The sequence below is a fragment of the Pygoscelis adeliae genome, unplaced genomic scaffold (genome assembly GCF_000699105.1).
Source record: "Pygoscelis adeliae isolate BGI_AS28 unplaced genomic scaffold, ASM69910v1 Scaffold127, whole genome shotgun sequence".
Lineage (NCBI taxonomy): Eukaryota > Metazoa > Chordata > Aves > Sphenisciformes > Spheniscidae > Pygoscelis > Pygoscelis adeliae.
In genome coordinates this window covers 4,761,889-4,786,975 of record NW_008825208.1, presented here as the reverse complement: position 1 = coordinate 4,786,975, position 25,087 = coordinate 4,761,889, and the positions used below count along the sequence as shown (strand labels likewise).

General features: G+C 39.2%; 1 protein-coding gene across 3 annotated transcripts in view; it reads right to left on the bottom strand.

Moving 5' to 3' along the window:
• ELAVL2 (ELAV like neuron-specific RNA binding protein 2) overlaps positions 1-25,087 on the bottom strand; it is a 59,201-nt gene that overhangs the window by 9,773 nt on the left and 24,341 nt on the right. For all 3 annotated transcript variants that reach the window (XM_009328953.1, XM_009328952.1, XM_009328955.1), the window contains exon 2: positions 18,718-18,821. In XM_009328953.1, coding sequence (XP_009327228.1) covers positions 18,718-18,821 — 104 coding nt within the window. The remainder of the gene's footprint in view (positions 1-18,717; positions 18,822-25,087) is intronic.

Sequence of the window (25,087 nt, the reverse complement as noted above, 5' to 3'; positions counted from 1 at the left end):
GTTTACATACAGTTTGTTTGAACTCTGGTATAGCCGCACTGAAGAACAGTTTATTCTCTACTGGAGCTGAGCCCACTGGACTAAAGATTAGTCCTCTTTCTTCTACATGCCGCCTCACTTTTTTATATTATTAGAAATATGCACTAGGGAACTGTCCCCAGAAGAGCTCATGAAAATTACCACCATCAAGGCGCCAGGTAGAACACCATAGACCTTTTGGCAAAAATGGATTCAGTGTCTATGATGCTAAGTGTAAAAAAAATGACCAATGGAAAAAAGACCCCACCAAATACTAAAATATATTCCTGACATCTAGTCATGGCAGGAATCTGCTATGTGATTCTGGACAAATCTTTCCACCTCAGCTTCACATGTCACAGGGACCTCTTCCATAATCCAGTCACATACACTGACAATAGGTATTTTCCAATAAGTTAAAAGTTGTTTTTTTTCTTTAAAAATGTCTTTGATACCTCTTGTGATTTTTTTCAAAATGCAGTGTGAACAGAAAGTAGAAGTTCATTTCATAGACTAGCTGGAAATTGATAGATTAGATTTTCTATTTTGACTTGATTCTTGCCATTTAAGAGTCAACATAGGATTATTTCTAGAAGACAATATCAACTACTAGCTAGAGTCAAATTTACACAGCAGGAGTGTTCAGGACTTAAGTGCCTGTAACCTGCCATAGGAAGCCTCTCTAGTTATCAGAATCGTAGTAGTAAAAAGTGATTATGGTCATTTTGCACCATCGTAAGTAATTTATGCATATACTATGCAGCACCACTTTAGATTACAGCAATGATGGAATCTTGTAAACTACTGGAAACGAGACACCAGCAGTCATATTCCTGCATATAACAGTTGATTCTCAAGAGCCTTTCACACAGTAGATGAGAAATTTAACAGGTACTTCAGGAAAGGCAAATACATAATTCTGATTTCTTAAAACTTGCTAGAGTAGATTCGATACTCAAATCCAAATCTCATCAGCAACACTAGCTCTTTCAGTGGAAGAAAGGGGAGACCCTACTGTTGTATCATTTTGCTGGTTTTGTTTGACTAAGCATGCCCTTTCTTTAGATGAGTATTTGCAAAGTCAAGGATGATGAGTACCAGCCAATCTACAGAAATAAAGATATGGGGAAAGCACAGTCTTGCAAGTCAGACAAAGAAGAGGAATCAGACTTCAGCTACCAGCTGCATAGCAGACTGATGCAGCTGGGTCAAGTGACTGATTTTGCCAGTGCTGCACTGAAGGGTTTAACACCAAAGTTTTGTAAAAACAGTTTTTTTTCTTGAAGTGGTAAATCTGCTACCATTATATGGCTGTGCAGTCAAAGCCCAATACTTGCAAGCTATGTTTGAAACCAAATTATTTTTTTATTCTGTATTTTCAACCCTAACACTACATACACCTGCATTTGAAAGAACAGTTTCTAGATCTTGAGTCATTTTCCTACTCTTCTACAGGCAAAAGTGTACACCTGCGATATTCCCAGGTGCATAGAGAGTCTGTGAGGTAAGCTGCACCAGAGACAGGAAAACAGAGAGTAAAGCTTGCCTTCATTCAGCCAAAGAAGCAGCAAGGACAGTCATGGCTACCCAAGAGGTAGAAAAAAACAACAGCTAAGGAATGAAAGAATTTGCCCAACCTGCCTTCTTGGCTATGAGCTTCTTTAAGAAATAAAGTTCCATGCCACACTTGGCAGGTTGACCTTAAGGAGACCCAAGGCCAGAGAATAGGCACAGACTGCCTGGAATCAGGACTAGACACAACAAAATCATGAATTATCAAAACCAAGCAGTTCTGAATGGCTAAGTAAATGTTTGTTTTCAAAAAGGAACCCTTCTAGCCCCCCCAGATTTAACTCTACATGGTAGGAGGGCACAGCAACAGAGTCCATTTTGTAACTGAACACAATGAACTGTTATTAGTGTAAAGTTTGACACCAATGGAAGCAGGGGAGGCACTACTTATAGATAAACCAGATGTATAGCTGTATGCATCCCTGGCACATCTCAATTTTATCTGTCAGTTTTTACTTCTCTCTGGAATTGAGATACACTGAAAACTGTTCTATCCAGTCGTATTTAAGCTGTCAGACACAAGTTTTTCTTTCCACATGCATTTGGTCAGGTCTCCTGGAGAGAAGTCAGAATTCCTGGGAATGACCATCAGCTAAGGAAGGAAGAAAAACAGTGACTTACCTTTAACAAGAACACTATGCAACTGCTGGTCAAACAACATTTCACTGAGAAACTCAAAAACACCACTATAGTTTGCTGAAGATTAAGGAGGTGTTGTGGACTGTAGCTTTGAACTCAGATAAATACCTGTTACTAAGCTGTTTTCTAAGCATGCATGCTTGCAAGCACTCAGAACAGAGGTTGCAGAATGTAAAGCCTCACAAACTTGTTTCAAACAGGATAAAAGAAGTCTGTACGAATGGAAAATATGAAAGGCCTGCCAAAACCCCTAAGCCGTACTTTATGGTGCTACTGTTTTCCCAGTCTCCACGTATCTAGACTTTGCTCTAGAAGTAGTTCTACAGATGTTGATAGATTAAATAGCTCCATTTTCTAAGCAATCTAATGGAGTAAGTAGACTTTCCCTCCAGCTGCCCACTAATAACTGTCAAAGTCATTCTGATTCAACACATTAGAGAGGATAAAACTGAGGAAGTACAATGTAAGCAGAAATAATAGTTGTGTTCTTTATGAAGAGAGAAGGACACACACATAAAAAGCAAAGAAAAACCCTAAGTCAAATAAGTGATCTGTGAAGCAATGTTTAATACCCAAAACTTCTTTCCCTCCTGGTCAGTGACTCTAAGGTAGGCTAAAAGCAAGTAACTAATTCACAAGGTCTGCCTGATCCACAGTTCAAGTTCAGTAGTGCTGAGAATGAAATTAAAATTCTTCCTTCTTACCCATACATCATGCTGATGGACCTCCCAGGTGATTATCACAGCCCAGCAGCACAGGTGTAGATACCACAGGTCTCACAAAGCAAGCTGCTAGAACAGCTTTATAGGTCTGGAAACCATGTTGATGTCCCTGCTCACCAACTCCAGTAACTGAAGGATCACCTTCAAGCCAAAGGTCCATCCTATCAAGCAGGAAATCAAGCAAAGGTGCCTGGGGGCCTGCTTGGATGAACAAGGAATTAAACTCCAACATAAAAACAATGTGTACAGGATCTGAAAGTAGGAATATATAAATTGTGTCCAATCATGCATGGATGAGGTTAGGAAAGCTAAAGCCCACCTGGATTTGAATTTGGTGAGAGATTTGAAGGGCAACAAAAAAGACCTGTACAAACATATTGGCAACAAAAGGAAAACTGGGGAAAACATGAACCCACTGCTGAACAGGGCAGGGAAACTGCTGACCAAGGACACAGAAACAGAAAGGATACTTAGTACTTTCCTTGCCTCAGTCTTTACCAGTACAACTGGCCTTCAGGGATGCCAAGCCCACGAGACAGTAGAAAGTCTGGAACAAGGAATACTTACCCTTAGTGGAGGAGGATCACACTGAGGAATATTTAAACTGCACAGACAAAAGTCCATGTTGCCTGAAAGGCTGTACCCACAAGTGCTGAGGGAGCTAATGGATGCCTTTGCAAGGCAACTCTTGGTTGTCTTTGAAAGGTCATGGGGAACAGGGGATTTTCTGAGGAGTGGGAGGAAGCATTGTATCACCCATCTTCAAGAGTGGCAAGAAACTCTCTCGCTCTCTGGGCAACTACAGGCCAGTCAATCTCAACTCAATCCTTGGGAAGGTGACTGAGCAACTAATCATGAAAATCTCCTCCAGTCACATGAATGACAAGAAGGTGACTGAAAGTAGTCAGCATGGATTTATAAGGGGGAGGTCATGTCTGACAAACCTAAAAGTCTTTTACAATGACATGGCTGCCTTGGTGGACAAGGGGAGAACAGTGGATGTTGTTTATCTCAACTTCAGTAAGACGTGACACTCTTCCCCATAATATCCTTATGAAGTGCACATTAAGTACACCTCACGTGTACTAGTTAAGTGGGACAGTGACGTAGACTGAAAACTGGCTGAACTGCCAGGCTTAATGGGTTGTGATCAGTGGCATGAAGTCCAATTGGAGGCTAGTCACTGGCCTCCATCAATACTGGATCCAATGTTGGTTAACATCTTCACTAGTGATCTGGATGATGGGGCAGAGTGTACCCTCAGAAACTTCACAGATGATACAAAACTTGGAGGAGTGGCTGACAGGTTAGAGGTTTGTGCTGCCATCCAAAGGGACCTCAACAGACTGGAGAATTGGGCAAACAGGAACCTCAAACTTCAACAACAGGAAAAGCAGAGCCCTCCCCCTGGGGAGGAATAATCCTGTGTACCAGTACATGCTGGGAGCCAACTGGCTGAAAAGCAGCTTGGCAGAGAACCTTGGAGTCCTGGTAGACACCAACCTGATCATGAGCCAGCAGAATGTACCCTTGTGACAAGCATGACCAACAACCACCTGGGCTGCATTAGTAGAAGCATTACCAGCAGGTCAAGGGAGGTGATCCTTCCTCTTTACTTAGCATTACTGAGACACTTGTGGGGGGCTGTCTCCAGCTCTGGGCTCCCCAGTACAAGACATATTTACAACTAGAGTGAGTCCAGTAAAGGGCCACAAAAGTGATTAAAGGACTGGAGCATCTCTGGTGCAAGGAAAGGCTGTGAGAGCAGGGGTTGCTCAGTCTGGCGAAGAGGCAGCTCAGCAGGATCTTAGCCATAAAAAATCTGATGAAGGGAGTAAAGACGATGGAGCCAGACTCTTCTCTGTAGTAGCAAGTGACAGGACAAGAGGCAATGGGCACAAACTGAAACACAGAAAAGTTCATTTGTGAATTCTGTATAGGTTTCATTCCATAAGAAAACACCTTTTCATGGTAAAGGGTGCTCAAGCATTAGAAGAAGTTACTTAGATTGTAGAGTCTAACCCTGGAGATGTTCAAAACCCAACTGGACACAGGCCTGAGCAACCTGCTTACGGTGAACCTGCTCTGAGCAGGGGGTTGGACTAGAGGCCTCCAGCGGTGCCTCCAAACTCAGCCATTCTGTGATTCTGCAACAACACGTAACAAATCTTAAGGAAATTGTTTGAAATGGATTTCTACCCAGACTCTGGAAGTAACCTTAATCAAGTGAAGGTAACAAAGCCAAGACAGAGGATTCCCACTCAGCTTTTTGTATAAAACAAGTGATACAGTAATTTCCCCCCTATTCCTTCCAAGAGGAATTAAAAATAGAGACACTGTCTTCCAAAGGGGAATTCAAACTGCTGGACATGTGCTGCCACATATCAAGGATATAAACTCACTCTGAGCCCCTCAGAAGAGGGGAAATCCACAAAAATGCTTGCTAACTTACTGCCAGTTTATTTTATGCTACAGAACTGGTATCTGTCAAGATATAAAACAGTATCTGCAAAATTCCTCACTTTTCCTCTGTCAATACGAATTCTTTCACGGTGACAGTTGATCCAGTGATGTTTACTGCCCATGCCCTAGCTGGTAAATGCTATTTGGAACAGAGTTTGACATAGCAGTCAAGGCCTATACCGAACGCAATTTAACGAAAGCAAGTAAATGAAAGCAATAAGCTCTAACCAGTAAATACTACCATTACAAGTTCAGTTTCAGTGTCATTCCCTTTAAATTCTTGAAGTGTGTTTACAAGGTATTTTTCACATCTGAGAACATATGCTGATCACAGATTACCCTACATGGAAAGTATCCCAGTGACTACGCCTGTATCCTGACTGATGCATACTGGAATCTGGGTAGATTAGTCACAGGAATAACATACAAACTGAAATCAGTACTTCATTACCAATATCCAAACACTCTCTCTAGTCATCTTGCCAAGCACCAGAAGTTCTGGCCAGGCAAGAAATCTGAAAGAAACGCTGAACTTCAGAAACCCAGTGTAACTGAAGTTTGAGTTTCTTTGGCAAAACATTACTAGTGATCTGTAATTATTGCAAGTCAGCATCACTAGAGAAAAGGACGTCACAAAATGTTACTGGTATGAGGGAACTAATTCTCATGCAAAAGAAGCTTGCCTGGAGTATGGGATATACAGTTTCTAACTCATTACTGATGTCAAAGTCCAGCTATTTCACCTGTAAGAGATTTAAAGCAGAGACTCTCCAGATTCATCTTCCTACCTGTATCCTGTTAGTTTGCTCATTCAGTAATTACTTGCTGATAGTTCTAGATTCAATCTCTTCAAAAAATATACATATGAACTGAATTAATAGCTGTGCTAAAATACTACTTCCACAGCTACTTCACAGGTGAATATTTAATAGATAAACATTAAGGTTATGTAATGTCAAAACCATTGAACACAGTGCAAGTCAAGAAGCAGCCAGAAAGCCTACAGTTTTAAATATTTAATGATGACACACAGTGTACAACACTGAACACAGCTACTCTGGAGACACCAATTCTAGAACAGTTTTACTGGATTTTTCCATTGCAGTTAGTAGGAAAGACTTGTTTCTAGAAAGGCAAACATTACACCACCAAATCCAAGTATTTTCACTGCTTTAATATTTCATTTCTTAACATCAAGATGAATTGATTTACAATTTTCAAGTCAAAACTGTGCAAGTTAACAGATTGAACAAAGAAGTTGCCAAAAAGAATAGAGAGACCCAGTCCCTATAAATGAATGTTTGTTTCTTACTATCTGCTACTACCTTTAGACACCTCAGCATCATACTTCCATCTTTTTTCTCTTATAGCTTATTAGTGGTATAGAAGGCAAACAGAGTGTATTTATTACATGCAAGAACTTTAGGAAAAAGTGATATCAAGTTCTAAACACCTCTACTTAAGGTATTCTTGCAAGTCTTTAAATCTGAAATCTTTAAATGTTAAAATCAGGATTTCATTCAGTGAATGTTCGCATTCAATAACTTCCAGTGTAAACTTTCAGCTTACAACATTGTTTGCCTTATGGATAGTATCCAGTTCTTTCAAAATGCATGTTTCAGTGGAAAAAAAAGTCCAACAAAAAATCCAAATACATTACCACCCAGTCTGTGTAGATGAAAATGGGTTAAACCTTCCTGCAAACCAGACAGATTTATATTGGGAAGAAGAATACATTAGGAATATACAAGCCCCCTTGGCAAGCACAATAAAAACAAGAACATATTTCTTTGTTTTTGTTACAGCAACATCTCAGAGACCATTGTGCCAGGCAAGTGTACTTAACTCACACTTAAATTAGTATATGAGACACCATGACTCAAGAACTCTGCATAATTTGATTTCTAGTAACAAGTTGCTACAGCACACACAGAGACCAGGTCTCAGCTGTCACTAGCCAGCGATAGGTTGTTGTCTTAAACAGTAGAGTACATTGCTGTGTATTCATCAAGTTTACTTTCTGTCTCCCCACAAATGAAAGATAGTTCCATTCCAAACAAAGCTTGAAGGCCACTTTTCCCAGTATACCCAAGACTGCCTTGTTAAACACATACATGCTGTGCTGTGTTTAAGTTCATGGTGCAAGCTTGCAGCAGCATTTGTTTCTGTGAGCAAAGCACATTGGAAACATAAGAGTTTCTTCTGTAAAGGCAATTTAGACTCAACTCTGGAACTACAAAACATACTGTGCTGGTTTCGGTCTCAACACAGCTTCACTTAACGTGTGTAGATTAAGCTAATAAATATAACCATATCCTATACAGGCTTTGCTTTTACAGCCTGCCCAGCAATAGGTAACACATTCAAATAATGGACACGGAAGTAACAGCCTTTCAGCACTACCATCAGAAGAGGTTTTGCTATTTTAGTCCATGTATCATGAAGAGTGCCAGCTCTGACAGCTACAACCAGTGCCAGAGTTGCAGCCCTGAGGTCAGCCATGGGATCCATGAGGGCATGAGTGGACCACCCTGACAGTTTGTTCCTCCACAAAATAGACACAATTAGAACAGATCTGGCCATGAAGTAGTAACTGTTGGGGATCATGATGAGCTACACTTCAGAGACAAATGGCTCATCAATACACTGCCCTGGTATCAGAGCTTTCTCTTCAAGGACTGCAGGGAACAGGGTATATTTATAAGGGACCTGTAAAGTCAGTAATTGCCTCAGGATATTGCAGTGCAGAGTAATTATGTCTCTTCCTACATGCACTCTTGACAAAGGATCCTCTATAACCCTGGCACACAAGGAGAGCTACACTGACCAGGGCAGCCATTTCCACGTCCAGACGAACAGCCCAGCTAGAACAGTGTTGAAGCTCCAGTTCCTTTACAAACTTCTTATACAAGCAGGCCTAAAATAGGATGTTCAAAGTGATGGGCATAGTAGTTCATATGAGCATGACTAGCCAACACAGGAGTACCTGTATTTTATAAAGCTCTTCCTTTGAACTAGAATAATTTTATTTAGATTATATGAATTTGCCAAAGAGCTGTAAGCTAAAAATACCACACCACACCTACCAAGACTCACAGATATGAATGCAACATGGTTTTTGAGTTGGGGAAAAAAATAACACAGGGATGTCTTTTTCAAAGCTAAGGGATGACCTTTTTGCAGGTAACTTTCACTGAAATAAAGTGAAGTCTCCTTATAGATGTAGTCTCTTGCAGCTTTTTGGTAACTGCTCACAGGAAAGTCTTCCACCTTTACATATTATCACTTTTACTCTTAAGCATGTTAGTGCACAGTATGGACACCAGATATAAGGTCTCCAGCATCTGAGGCTTCCACCAATTTTCAGGTTAGTTACTAGACAGAGTGGAGCATTGATGATACAACAATGAGTCCGGGAGCTCAGAAAGATTTTTTTAATTTTCATTCCTCTTTGACCATGTTTCTGTATTTGACTCTTGTCAGTCAGGAAACAACCACCACAGCCACTTGTGCTACTCACCTGCAGCACAGTCACACTCACTTCACTTTCTAGCAGACAGCAGGTCAAAAGCCCTAGCTCCACAACAAAGCTAGGAAACTGAGCTAGCTGCTTAGGTTATTTGGATCAGCATTAAATCTAAGGAAAAATCTGGTTTCAATTCTGGCTCTAAGTCCCAGCTCAGCATTTTAATCTACTCCTTCCTCTCACCTTTGCAATTTCCTCAGAATAGGACATGATTCAGTCATTACTGAAGCACAGGCAGCATCAAGTTCAGCACAGCAAAGCAAGTTTTAAGAGGAACTCAGACCATGAGCAGGTCTCACCTGCATGAGAAGACTGATGAAGGCCTAGGACAGCAGTGAGACATTAAAAGACAACCAGACTGAGAAACTGAGAAATTCATAATTAATTCTTCTTGAGATTAAATGTTTTGCAAGAAAGCATGGGATTCTCCAGTCTGGGAAGTGTTTTTTCCCAGTACTATTCCCAAGGTTATCTTGAAATGAAGTACCAAAATACCTCCTTGTGAAGCCAAGATATTTTCCCATGTGCTGAAGACTCGCTATGTAAAGCACCTGAGCACTCATGTTGACATAGGTAAGATAAATCCTTCTTGGTCTTTCATCACTAAGTCATCAACTCATCTTCCCTGTCATCATCAAGCCAGCCATTATGCCATGAGTTTTCTAATAAAATATGGCCAGTTCTCATCACTAGGCAGGAGCAATACTGATCAATAACAGTATCAAATTCAATACACATAGTACTAACAGGCCTGATCAAAACTACAGTTTCAAAAGAGACTTTAATGGGCCCTTCCCCTCCTCTACCCTATGCCCAGAGTACCCAGCTAGATGGATGCCCTTTGCTTTGGATTCAAGGAGCCTTGATTCTAGTGCAGTCTCACACCCTTGGATAACACTGCATTATCCAAGAGAACCATCTTTCATTTGGAAAAGCAGTAGTCATGATGTTGGAAAGTGACATCCTTATGGGATTTCAGGCATCACTATGTAGCAGTTCCCAGCAGCTAAACCTGCTCCAGAAGGATTTATACTCTCAGTTCTCTTACAAGCCAGAGAAAACTAGCAACTAGAGTTCGCTGCGTGTCTGACAAGGCTGTCTGCAAGCAACAGAAGGTTTCTTTTGGTAGTGGAGGTGCTTCAATTAGATCAGCAGGTCTGTTCTGACTTTCAGTAGCTACCAGAAAACAATTCCTTGTTCCACAATTCTCAGGGGGAACATGGCTTCAAAGAAGTTTCATCCAATTTGTAAGAGAATTTTCTGCAGGCAACTATTTCAAAGGTATCTGAATTTACTTCATGTAAGAATGATAAATTTGTGACTCAGCAAGGACAGATCAAGTTGATCTTGCTCTTAAGAAATGCACTATCCTGGTATCTTGTATGTTTGTATGGTTCTACCAGCTCTCTGAAAACATTCCTCAGAAACATCAGTGACATAGGTTAAGAATATGCCTTAGGAGTATTAAAACACAACTCCTCTAAAGTCCTTACAATTTTTCATGGCTAGACTTTGCAAAAAGTCAAAGCCATGAACAAAGTTAGCGAAAGGATCTTTACAAAGCACATCACAGTACCAGAGGAGGAATTTACAACATTACAGAAAAAAAAGCAGTCTTCCTAAATTTGTTTTTGGCCTTGCTTAGACTAGAAGCTGAGTGTAAAATGTAGCACAATGTATTTTGAATATGGTCAGCTTATGCAAAAGCTGCATTTATGTTCTCAGAGAGGCAGTGTGAAAGACAGAAAGAGCAATCAAGCCAGAGAACATCTCTGAGCAATGGTTACCATGTTCTGCAAGGGTGGCTCAATGAATTTTAGATGAAGTGTCCACAGAGATTGACCTTGCAAAGTATGAACTGGGTTTCCTTCTCTGTTTCCCAGTATAAGCACTGATGAAGACAAAAGGGGCTGTTTGCTGCAAAGATTAAGATCAGAAAGGACAGGTATAATGACTAGGTTGGATGGGCTCTAAAATGCATTGTTTCTATTAGAATTTAAATTAATTCCATAATCTTCAGGTAATTCTAAACACACATATTCTACTGTAAGAAAAGAGGGGATGAGGAGAATAATTGAAATACAGAATTCACCACATTTGTTGGTTAGCTATTCTCCAACTTTAATGTGACATTGCACTTCATCTCCAGTTGGCAGCTTCAGTTCCTAGCTCTTGATTGTGTTTTTTCTGTGGTTTTTTCCCTGGTTTTTGTGTGTTTTTTCTCTTCTGTTTCTCTTTACTAGATTCAAGGTCTACATATTTCCATTATGCTAGCATTTCTCTTGTGACAGCCTTCTTCCAGAACAAATTTAGACTTAAGACCAGTCTTTATATGACCAAGAGGAAGATGATCAGGAGTCTTCCTCAGGATATAACCGATTAATGACAGCACACTGCTCAAAGAGGAACTGCTGCTGTACGTACCACAAAGGAACACCAGAAACAGGTTTTCACAAGACTTGGTCTGAAGCAGATACATGAGACCCAAAATGCCATTTGGTAAACAGAAGCAAATGTAATAGTACATATATGTTAACAACAGAAACCAACTGGAAATCCTGCTATAGACGAAAACAGAACCAGCGGTTTTCCCAGAGATGCTTGAGATATAATATAGGTGAACTGTTGCACTAAGTTTATCATACTACTTTAAGAGAAAGACAATAATTAAGTTCACTGATCTCTTTCTACACTAAAACAGGAGATGGGAATTATGCATTACAATCATAGAATAGCAATTCTGCTGTTTTGCCTTTAAAAGGACTAATATAGAAGAACATTTTGAAATCTGCACTTAATTATCATTGCCTCTTTAAAAATAAGAAATACTTAACTCAGAATTTAAGTACAAAGAAAAGGTAAGAAACAAAAGGAGATCCAGTCTCCAAACATTTTCAACTTCTTCTCACTTTCTGATAGTGTCCAAGTCCTTCCTCCATACTTTGCATTCCTGATTCTGATCAACACTCCCTCCCCAACTCATGCCCAACCAGTGAGTGTAAGCACCACAAATTTCAGACACTTCCAGTAAAAAAACCCATGCCATTTCATACTTTAGAGAACAAGAGTACATAGGATAATATCCAGCTCTCCACAGGAATAATACAAACAAGAACAAAATCTCCTAACAGCAGACCCCAATTCTCCCTTTATTTTTGGAGTTGAAGTAAATCTGTTCAACAAGTTTTCCCTTCTGAAGGAAACTAGTGTACTTCAATTTCTCCATGCTTGTGTCTAGGGAGCTGCTGCTGCTGACAGACACTGGCAAGCGCATCCCTTAGGTCTCTCTTGTATTATTCATTCCACAGACACACCTTATAGAAATGCACAAAACATGTATCCATTGCCACTTAGTTATCGCTTCATTGGAATATCTTACAACTTTTCAGGAAATACTATTACTGCATGGATGGATGAACGACACCCAGAGTCAGTATTTAATTAAAATGTCAAAAAATTTGAAAGTCACTAGCTTAGAGGTCAATTTGTCTCAAGACTTCCATAATTTCAAAATTAGTGCAGCCATGTTTTACAATAGCAAAAGCATTCTTACGGAGAAAACAACTATCTGGATTTAAAAAAAAAATCCAGACACATCTCCACGCCTGGTATTTGCAGCACTTTAGACCCATGCAGAAAGCCATATCCTACTTAAAGGACTTTGCATAGCATAGGGAGGGCAGAGAACAGGAAGCTGCATCAGTCTCAGTAGTAACAAGCAGGTTTTTGTTGGTTTTGTTGCCTTTTTTTGCTTGCTTAGAGCTTGGCTTTTGAACAGTGTTTGCAGTCTTCCTTCAGCTCCACACAGTACTGTTGGCGCCTTCTAACATCTCCATTTCTGTGTCAGAACCCCCCTGTTACAGGCTCAGAAAGGACCTTACTGCACCACTGAGTTTTTTGGCTGCAAACCTGCTGAGCAGCCTTAGGGTTAAGCTGCATTGGTCTGCCCTAGGGAAAGCAGGGACAGACTCCTGCAAGAAACTAATCAGCTGCAACACAGCACTTGGAGTCCAAACAGAAAACAAGCTATGTAGTTGCTGAAGGTGGGATGAGCACATTTTGTAGTTCAGTCTGACACGCTGTGTTACTCTCCTCAGAGTGGTTAGGCATTAATGAACAACTGTGTGGCCGTGATGTGGTTTACAGGAAGTGACAGCAATATGCGTTCAGAAGTGAATCCTCCTCTAAATATTATTCAGCAACATGAAAAACAAGCAGCTAGCTTAAGCTGGTTAAGTAACATTCAAAGTCTGAGGGGATTTGAGTTTCAGTGAAGAACAAATTTTACCTGGGGGTGAAAAGGCATGTGTGGGGTGGGGAGGGGGTTTAAAATGGAAATACTGTCAAAGTTTTAACTGTAACATAGCTAAAAGATTGTATAATTACCATTTATATAACTCCTGCAGAAATTTAAGGGAAAAAAAAACACCTTTACCTTTGTTCCAAGACAAATTGTTCTTCTGCTTGAGATCCTCTGGAGCACTTCAATTTTACCTTGAGAATACAGTCCCGGGGTATTTAATTACCCTGTCAAGACCACTAAACGGTCTCACACCATGCCCCTTTCTCTCAATCTTTGCTGATTGATGGCATCAGTGAAACTCACTAGCTTTAATTAAACCTTCAAATAGGATCCCCTTTTGCTACTCACTAGATCAATGTTCTTTAGCACTGGAAGAAAAAAAATCGAGAAGGTAAGGAGGGTTTCTCTCACCTTCAGAGCTTACTGGTATAGCCTCTGGTATTTTAATAGACTTTTTACACAACTCATGTATTTCACTGCTCCCCAGGGACATTAGCTAATGAAAGAATTACTACAAAAAGTGACGCTACCAAAATTTTCCTTTACAGGTATCAATGGTGACGACAGGAAAAAATCTTGATCTTTTACCTGCTGCACTAACTCAGAAATCAAACTAGCATGTTTCTTCTTTCAGCATTTTGTTATTTTCCATTAAGTGTACACAGCATTTTCAAGAGTACTATCATGGGTAGAGGTTCATAAGGGTGGAGATCTTGAGCAGTTAAGTTAGAGGATAATTCCTTTAAAATTAGTCTTATTGTAAATCTAAGTAATGGTTCAAGGCACCAAGTGAAATTGCATTGCATAATGCCAAGTTTTAAGGACACTGCCTCAGAGAACACTAATGAAGCTGTGGCACATCCCTCACTTCAAGTCTTCCCTTGCTGTACTGCACTTCCTCAGGCATTTGTAAAGCTGATAGTTCAGTATTCACCATTCAACTGAAGTCATAACTAGCTCTTCTCATTACACAGCTTTCTACAGTAGGGCAGTTAACTAGGTGATGATGCCAAAGTAGGACATCTGTGCTTGTAGCCAAAGAATTTGTCAAACTTCATTCCAACAGGAAGTTGGCAGAATGTTACATGTTAAGCCTGATTTTTTTTTTTTTAATATATGCAAAGCTATGAAAGAGTGGGAAGGAAACCTACAGATTTAATACTTTAGATAAAATATTTCTTAAATCTCTATTCCCCTGACAGGTGATAATTACCCATGTAAACACCCTAGTAGTCCAAAGAATTTAAGAGGAGGAAACCTTACTAAATCTGATTTTTTAAGAAGCACTAGCTAGGTAAAATACAGCTAGACAATCAATGCTATCTTATAAAAAAGAACAACTCCTAGGCCTCTAGCCTGGACAAACTATTTTCCTTCCCCTTTCCAACGTGTATTTGCATACATGTCTATGTGTGCATCACCAGCATTAATGAGTAAGAAAACCATCTGCTAGCTCCCGCATGCAGAGGCTCTGCCACTTCAGGCCCCCTCACACTGCAGAGCTGGAGGCAGGACAGCGGGAAGCTCCTTAGCCCCAGTTCACCTTGCAAGGGAGGAACGAGTACTGCATTACTGCCATCTGCAGTGTCCCCTTGGCAGCTACGATCCACAAAAGACCATGTCCATCATTCAAGCAGTCTAGCATCCACAGAGAAAAGCCAAAGAGATTTTCCTGTATCCTCCTGCTACCCCTAATAATCTAGGTAAAAAGCTGCCTCCTATTCAGCATCTTAAACAGCTCTACATCAGTTCAAGGATAGGCCATTGATTTGCCCACTCCTCTTTAGACAGAGAATCTTACTATACTTTCTTGTTAATGTAGAAGTCTTTTACACCACACTAAAAGATATTACTATTGAGATAATCCCACAATAAATTCACCTGTATTTTTTTTTTTTAAGGAGTTTTCCCAGGAGCAAGGGGAGGGGAAGCCACTGAGGATTTCCCCCCTCCCAAGCAGAGGCCAAGCCAACAAAACATGCACTGAATTTCCTTACCGCTATGAGCAAGTCAGTGACTCTTACATGCTGTTTGCTCCTCTGAGTTCTCCGTGTTTGGGAAGAACTGATCTTTCCAGGACAACCCAAATGAAAAAAAAAGTCATGGACAAGCAAGTGGGTAAGAAAAAAAAAAAAAACAAAAAAACAAAAACGAAAAATCACTCCAGGCACAGAAATCTGCATTTTCACTGGCTCTTAAATAGAAGAGAGCCAAAGTGCTTCCCAGCAGCAGCTTCTTTCCAAAAGAAAAGCCACAGAAGATGTTTTACCTTTTCTAAGATACAAATGGTTTTCACACTAAAGTTGCATAATTAAATGAAGCCCAAACTTCACAGGCTACCTGTAATACAAATAAGCCCATTTACATTGCAAATAAGCCATGAATTTTGCCACAGAGGGCACCATCTAATATGTGTAGGTATATTGCCCAGCAGACTGGGGTTCAGGTACCTAAGACACCTAGATGTGCCTTCAACATCAATGCTTACCCATCCCACAGTTTTAATATTCAGGTCAAATAAGATGGCAACACAACTGGCACCAGGTTAGACAAAACTAAAACTGCTATGACTTGTTTTGGAGGTACGGATCTGAAATTTGGTTAAGATATTTTGTAAATAGTTCAATAAAGTATTCCATAAAGCATTCCACAGGATGTTCTTCTTTTCAAAAAGGTATCAGGTAATAGGTTTTAATATCACTACCCATATAGAAAAACTTAAGCCAGCATTTTGCAAATCTACCTTTTAAATATATTTTATTTCAAGAAAACAGTAGGTGGCAACCCTTTTTAGGGATCAGAGAAATATATCCAATGACTAACAGACTAGTACAGAAGCAGTAGATCAGAGGTATGTGTCATGGCCCCAATCTACAACATCACACATTAGGATCAGAACAACTCCCTCTGAGTGGGAACACTCAGTTCAGCCACAATGTGAGAGTCCATCACCTAACCAACGAGGTTCCTTCCAGTTTTGTAACTAACAGGAAACAAACACTTTCAACCATCAATCTAGTGAACTACTTAAACATTTCTACAGAAGTCCCAAAAATGTACAGAGAGAACAAGCATCTAGGTCCTGGCACTGAGATCTCATAAATGACTCCCTCCACCTCAGTTGTTGCCCCAGAGGCAGCAAAGGCCTCAGACATCAACTTTACCTCTGCTAAGTATTGCCTCCAGGCTGATCTGATGAATATGTGAATTACAAAGTGCTTCACACAAAGTAGGCTGGGCATTTCTATTGGTTCACAGATAAGGCAGACACTCTTGATAAGTCTCTTTTCAAGTCACTGCCACACAGACATCTTAGTTCTTTTAAGGGGAGAAGCAACTGTCCAATGTACAAATGCCTTAGTTTTAAAACATACTACGGATACCCCTAGCCTCTGCCCCTTCTGCAGTGTGGAAGGAAGTAAAACCAGTCCCTTTAAACAACATCTTGGGAGAATCCAGTTACAAAAACTTGGCCTGAAACCCAGCTTGTGTCCAAGAAGAAGAGTAAAGGAGAAGGGAGTAAAGCAGTTTTTCCCCTCAAGTCACACACACTAACACTGAAAGATGCTGCTGAAGTTAAACAGGGCTGAATGTGGATAGAGTCAGAATTTTACTTGTAACATGAACAAGCAACGTTTACAGATACTTTTTTTCTAACTAAACATGTTTTCTTTATTTTGGTGAAGAGGTCATCATTTTGGCTCATAATAACACAAATGTTTCAGATTTTCTTTAGCTAAGGACATCTAAGGCACAAATCCCTGAAAATTTACACATCAGCTTTAGTCTTACTGCAAGGGTCACTGTCTGGTATTACTTATAACCTACAATTCTACTTTCATGTCCTGGGAAGGCAGGAAAGTAAAAGCACCAGTGTCATCACCCACATCTGTCTACTCCATTTTCACTTTTTTCCCTGGACTTTTTTTTTTTTTACAATCAATTTTTAGTTGCAGAAATGCTATGACTGTTTGCATTGATCACTTAGCAAGGTGAAAGAGGATTAAGAATTCATAGACTGGCAGCATAAACTAAGTCACTGGATACCCCCCTTATCATTTTGATTTGGGAGACCCTCTCTATAACATCATCCTTTTTTGCCTGGCTATATAGTCACCAGCACTTCCAACTTACCACCCTAGACAGATGCATTTTTTTGTTTGTCCAATCCAAGACATTAAATGCAAAGATGCAGTGTACCTGCAATACTACTGGAATGCAAACCCATTCCCTTTCTCACCATCACCCAAAAGACAGCTTAAAAAAACCTGGAGCACGAAATGACTTTCCTCAATTTTCCCCCAAAGCAGAAAATGGGAGACTACCTGCCAGAAGTACATAAGGAGCTTTCTGCAGCAAAGCATCTGTCCATGTCTTTCATCCATTGTTGTTGTGAGCCATGATTCACCATTTGTTAAACAGCAGTATGTTTAAGTTTCAAATAGTGTAATCCACTTTATTAAAATCTTATGAAACCAGAACAGGTAGGGCATTCTAACCGTAGTTACTGCCATCTTATTTTTGTCTCCGTCATCTTTAAGTGGCTCTGCATGGCTTTTTAAGTTCAAACTTTTTTAGAGGCGAGCTTTATCTTATGGCTCAAACAAGATCCTAGTTAGAGGGCAGTCACCATCCAAGTGATCAGCTAGCAAACCCTGCTGTTTCATGAAGAATGGGCTGGTTGGAACGATTGCCTTCAGGCACCAACACCTGTGAAACATGTTCAAAAGTCTGCATTCCCTGATAAAATTTATTTCATCTCCTCTTTCAAGACTTCAGAGCCCAAACAATTGCTCAAATGAATATCCTCACTCTTCTGATCATGGAATAAAACAGTAGATGAGAAGAAGTAACTTAAGATTTCTGCTTTTAGAAATTCAGGAAACTGAATTTAGTAAACAAGAGGTGCAGGAGTTACAACACAAACGAAAAACCAGGAATCCCAAATATTAGAGACCTAGAGACTAGAGCCCTAGGAGTCCAGTAATTCATAGGTAACCAAAATAGTTGTTTCAGCATTTGATTTTAAGGATTTGTAAGAGAAACAAGACACTAGTAGCCTAAAAAAGGGAGTATTGATAAGCAAGTTATACCATCTTCTTTGAGAAAGTAAGGAGGAAGCACACAGTGCAGTGTTCAGACTACATGCAATATTGCATTTCTGCAACTCAAGCATACAACACAATTTCTCAGTTAAAACAATTCAAGCTCACATCTAAAATGTTATCAAGCACATAAAAAAAATCACAATTTTCTATACTTAATCATGATCTACCTCTCTAGATTTAAACAGACCACAAAGGACTAACCATCTGCTACATGATGAAGTCCTAGTCTATTCTATTGACATTAGCAGAATGCTTAAGTTACACTTGGAAAGGGCAAGTTACACTTGGAAAGGGAAAACATATCATGCATCTGATCAACAAGTCAAAACACTTCAGGTTCTTTAAATCATAATTAACACTACATACCTTTATGGTTTTAGTTTGAAGTCTCAATCCATTCAGAGTGTTGATAGCTTTTTCAGCATCCTTGGGGTCAACGTAGTTCACAAAACCATAACCCAAGCTCTGTCCTGATTAAAAAGAGGAACAAGAGTGATCGTTAGTACTGCAGTGCTACACAATGGATAACTAACAGTGTTTAAAACCTATATAGACACACAGAGCAAAAATTGCTTATATTAAAGAACCGTATCTGCCTCAGATAACAATGTTTCAAAGGCCGTAACACCTAATTTTTCCAGTAAGGTTAGTTGTTTTAAACTAGCTTCCTCTGTTCCCATGGACTCTCCTAAGTTCAACACAGAAATGGCTACAGCCATATTAATGAAAGACTTAAAAATTGCTATGCAAAATAGGTTCAGGAGTTTGTTATGATCTGTTGGAGACTAGAGGAAGTGGAGGAGCTTCAAGGTTAAGACAACATCAAAAATCCACTACTCACTCACTTTTGAACTTTTTAATTAACATAGAAAGTATAACGGCAAAATTCTGGAACAGTGCTTGAAAATGAGTATTTCAAATATACTTCAGTATCAGAATTTGAGCCACATTTGAAGCCAAACATTTCTACAGATGTTATTCACTCACTAAACAGAGCCTGTCAGTAATAATGAGTTTAAAGGCTCATTTTATTCCTATATTCAAAACAACTGGTACAAGTAACTGGTCATGAGCTAATATCATCCAACAGAGATGCAACATTTTCAGGTTCTTTTAGCACTGGTAATTCAGATGATAGATGGACATAAAGCATTTTTAACTAGCTCTTAATCACTGAACCACAGCCTATTTCTAACAGTGTATTCTGTCTAAGCACTTCTTATGAAACACTTGAGTTTAGCAGTAGTCATCTCTTGACAACTTCAAAACCTGAAGTACACCATTCTTAACTAGCTGCCTTAAGCATACCCCTTTAAAAATATTTAGTGCATAGGAACGCAAATAGGTAGAAAAATTTAACATAGCAGAAGGATACCACTTAGTAAGAATACCATCCTTCATTAGCACAGAACTTTTCAGAAACTCTCCCATACTCCTTGATGACTACTTTTTTTTTTTTGAAACTGAAACAACGAGGTCCAAAAGCCAGCCAACACACCAAAGGGAAGCATCCAATATATCTAATTCACAAAATGCTAGTTTGAAATATTAGCTTGGAGATACAACAATATAAAAGCATAAACAATATTACATAAAGCACAAATGGCAAACTCATTTATTGCCAGGAAAGACATAAAAGAACCTACGCTGTATCAAGTTCTTGTATGGTATCTATACAGTCTGTATTAAACAGTAAATAAAGCAGAAAACGGATGGGAAGTTTGTAATTGATTAAATAAGACAAGAGAGGGTTTAGTAACAAGCCCACCACTGCTGGCATTCATGATTTTGTACAAGTTAGTCCACCATAGCACCAAAAGTTAGAGGACACCACTGCCACCCCACCCCCCAAGTGACCCCCATTCTTCCCAAAACAGCACACACAAATTGGCTAGATGAAGCCATGAAAAGGTTAATATATGCAAAGTTATTAAAGAAAAACATCCAAAACCCTACTGGACAGAGTCCTGAGCAACCTGCTCTAGACAACCCTGCTCTGAGCAGGACTACATGATCTCCAGAAGTGCCTCCAACCTCAGCAATTCTTTGTTTCTGTAATAAACAATACGAAAATAATCAGAAGCATTTCTGTATTCACTTACAGTTCTACCTAGATACAGCTAAGTTCCTTATCCTAGAAGTGCCTTTTTCCTTATTAGTCTGATTACAGTAGAGCAATTTCTATACCTGTCACCTCCATCACTCCCACTGTCTGCAGAAACTCTTTCCAGCAACATCTCCAAAAAAGAGCAATTTAAAGGAATGTCTCTTCTTGTGCATGGCTTTTATTTTAGTCTTATCTCCTAATACAGAAATGCTGATTTTGGTGTTATTAATCTCCTAGGAAGCAACCCATTTAAACCACAACCTTAAAAGGAGTTAAAACCTCTAAGAGAAAGCTTTTTCATGTAAGACATTCCCCATACACTCACCAATTCCAGAGTGAACAGAAAAAGATATGCAGAAATTATTTCTACTACCTCTCTTTTCATATGATCTATTTTTCATATTACAAACACCCAGACCACTGCAGGCAAAGAGCACACCCAGCTGTTACAAAAGATATCATTCATGACCAATTCTTCTGGAGACATTCTATTAGTTAAGCTTGATAAATATTAGTAGACTAACTTAGGAAGCTACACAAACAAAATCCAGTAATTTATTCAGGACAAGCTTGAACTCATTTCTGCAGGTTTATTCTGCAATTTTGCAATTAAAAAAAGCTTTCACTGTGAGGGTGGTGAAATGCTGAAGCAGGCCACCCAGAGAGGTGGTGAAGTCTCTATTCTTGGAGACACCCAAAGTCTGACTGGACGTGGTCCTGGGCAACCTGCTCAGGGAGAACCTGCTTGAGGAAGGGGAGTTGACTAGATTATGTCCAGAAGTCCCTTCCACCCTCAATGACCCTGTGAATGATTTCTTTTATTTAATTCAGTTTTGTTTAATTTGGGCTATCATCTAAAATTCAAAGGTGTTCAGATCTGACATTCCAAAGGCCTTATCTATTTGAAAAGGTTAAGAAAAAGTAAAACTTCTTAAAGAGATTGAAATTTTGCCTGAAAACTAGTGGTTCAATTACACATTATCAATAATTCAGTCAAAAAATCACTTTCTTCACAGAAGCACATAAGAAAGAAATCTTGGCTCTCAAAAAGCAATATAAATAATTGGAAATTGAACCTGATTTCTGGACTCAGATGCTGGAGGGACCACTCTAAGTCTTCCTGCTTGTCTTAAGGGAAGATGCTTGTTTAAGAGGTTGGCCATCTGTATATGAACTGGCAAAGTTCTAGAAAATCCAGACAAGCATTTCACAAAATGCAGTCTTCTACTATTCAAACCATTCAGCTATTTCAAATGACCCATCAGATATCTCAATTATTGCAAAGTATGTCTGACAGCTGTTGGTATTTCTCAATTGGTGGGAAGTGCCAACTGGGTTACAAGAATTTAGAAGCTCAGTTCTTCCTAAGTGTTTCATTGATGTACAGGACTTCAGTCCAAGCTTATGCTAGTACCACTGCGGCTGTACAAGCCAGAGAGAAGTCCCATCTGATTGTGGATTTCAGGTGGAGAAAAAGCAGCATACCCATTGCACACAAATTTTATTCAAATAAAATGAGATACCTGGCCAGTATAATTCAAACAAATTCTCCTTCTGTGCAGCTTTTTCCCCCTCCTCAATGTCTAAGCATTTTGCTTTCAAGACAAACCAAGTAGAAGCTATATGCACTTAAACCAAATCAGCCACCACTTCGAATATTTAAAAACAGGAACTTCATTCTTTATTAATTATAATGACTAATTTGTATTGCCTGAAGCCAAAGATTAAACTCAACACTGTCAGAAAACAGCTCTGAACTTTTCCATCTGTGCCTCTTCTACACCAAACTCCATTCACCAAGGGAAATCTCCTGCAGAACACACATTTGTTTCCAAGTCTAGTAAGACACATAAAGTACATTATGTGTCTAAGTCCACAACAGAGTGATGCAAGACAGAAGGTATACCTATGGCTGTCCACAAGTTAAATAATCCTCAGATTTAAATGTATATCAAAAAGCAGCTTAGTCTCCTACTGTTTTAAGACAGGGTCAGCTTCATCTGGCTCTTGCCTCAGCTTTGTTTTTCCAACTTCTGCTTAATGACACTATAGTCTGAAAAACCTCTGACACATCTCCAAGGGAGCTGTCCTGGTGCTCTGTCTACTGTTATGTGGTAGGTATTCTGAATATCCAGTTTAGCCTTTCGTAGATCTTCAGAATTATGGACTACTCAACCTCAACACAGAAAAGACTATCTGTGCACATCAGCTATTTATTCCATAACTCAGACCTATAAACAGTATTAAGTTTAGCTTAGCCTAAAGAAAGGAATGACTGAGTTTCTTATTTTTGTGAGTTACTTGTGCCAATAACAAGAAAACATTCACCACCTTCAAGGGGAATACTCCACTTATTTGCAGAGGTGAGCAATACTTCAGAAGTTACATGCTCAAACTATCAGTTGAGCTTCTCCTCAATAGTTCTTGTGGCTGTTTCACAGCACTGTTTAGAAGCTGTTTCTGTACGCTTTCTACTAGATTTTATGCTTCGGACACTATGAATATTAGACAATGTGGTGCAGAATAAAACAACAGTTAGATAAATGATTGGTAAAAGAAGAATTCACCTGAAGTAGAAAAAGTCAAAATGACAAAATGATCTGGAAGGAATGAGGACATAAATAAGGAAAAGCTGTTTGACTTGAATTTTGCTTCAACAAAATCTGATTAAAAAACAAAACCTACATAGCAGTAGAAGTGTATCTCATAAGCCTGTAAGACAGCAAAGGACTTAAAGCAAAGGTTATGATTTGAAAGTTTATATTCATTGATTACATTTTATGTTTTATGTAACTGACACTTGCAACAAAGTCAAATTCAAGCGTAAGTGGCAAAAAGTCCTTTCAGTCAGGCATCTCTTTGAACCTAGGCATGCTATATCCACCACTAAGTGGGTCACTAACAAATGTTCAACCTCTATGTATGTGGCCTACGAGAAAACGTGAACTGGAAAGCACTATTTCCTTAATAGGGGAAACTGTTCTGTTTATGTTTCAAGTTTATGAGCTTCATAAATATCACTTTGCCACCACGTATGATGATGATGCGAATTAAAGACTAATTTATTAGATAATGCCATGTTACTTTTTGGCATTACAGTCAATATACAGAATGGATTTTGAGAGGAAAGGGGTAAAAAGTAATTTCAAACAATTTAATTCTAACCAGTCTTTGAAAGGACTACTCAAGAGACTGAGTGGAGATCCATGTGCACACTAGAAGAGCGTAGAGAAAACTTATTTAAGGTTAAATTACAAGTAAAGAACAGTGATTCAGTATTTAGGGAAGAAAAGTAGACAGACTTACAAGCACCGGTCAGCGAAAGACCAAAAAAGATTCAAGTAAAAAGAAGGGAAATAAGCAAGTAGGAAGGTATAGCCATGGTCACAGTGCTCCTGAATTTACTACTGTGCCTTGAAAAAAGTCACTTTTTTTGCTTTAAAAATGCACAGGCTCTAATTCACAATACTTATCAGAGGAAGAATCACAAATAAACTAGTTCTATCCTGCCCAAGTTGTTTCACAAGTGGTTACTTGTTTGCTATAAATGAAGCATATTTAAATACTGAATACAGCTGTAAAAGCCCAAAGAAAATCCTCTGTTATACAACATTCAGAGAAAGTCACAAATGGACACTATCCACAGAGGAAATGGTCATACACAGTAGATGTGACAGAAGTGATGCCTGTTGCACATTCTTAATGTTTTGCTTTTAAAGTAGCAGCAATATTCCTTAAAGCAGAATAGAGCCCTTTTAATATCATTAGTAAAACAATGTTTTCCTCCTTCTGAAAACAAAAATGTTCAACTTTCTGAATAGGAATAATCTCACTCTAGAACTGTTCTTATGTGAAAGGACTCCTTGGTTATTTCCAGCAACTGCTTCAACATTTTTAAGGAGACAGATTATAGACAGATTATAGCAGAGTCCTGTTGCAAGAACTGAATTTTAGAAGTAAAAATCATGATGAAGACTTAGGTTGGACTACTGGATATGTGACACAAGTGAAGAATTGACAAAAAGATGCAGAAACTTGTCGGGTTGTTTTGCAAAATCCAAGCCAAGTCTAGTTTTTCCTTAAAGTAACCCCATTGTGGGATTAAAAAAAAGCATCACTACACTGCACTGTACATTTCCATGAGGCACAGCTATTTACACCATCTAAAAGAGGTTACTGCTGAATTATTGAATGCTCATTACAAGCCAGCTCACTTCATTTGATCACCATTAATAACTTATGCAAAGCTCTCTCATGAACTTGGGGAAGAATAGCAGATCTAGAGACAAGGCAATTTTTCCTATTGCCCTGTTACTACCCAAATTATTCATAACGGAGAGCTAAGCAAGATAGTTGGTGACATGAAAGAAAGAAAAAGAAAAAGTAAGTACTGAGGCTGTCTGAACACTGATGCATCTTACTACCTAGAAGAGTCCTCTGCTGGAGAAGTGTCCATGCATGAAACACTTGGTTGCATGAAACAAGTGGCAACCCCTGAGGCACCCCCCAGTTCGGTGTTGGGAGACCAGCTAGTGAGACCTGTCACATAAGAATAGAGATTGCTCTAGATAGGACAATTAATAGGACACTATCAAGTAAGAGTGCAGAGCAACAGGTCACCTATTTTCC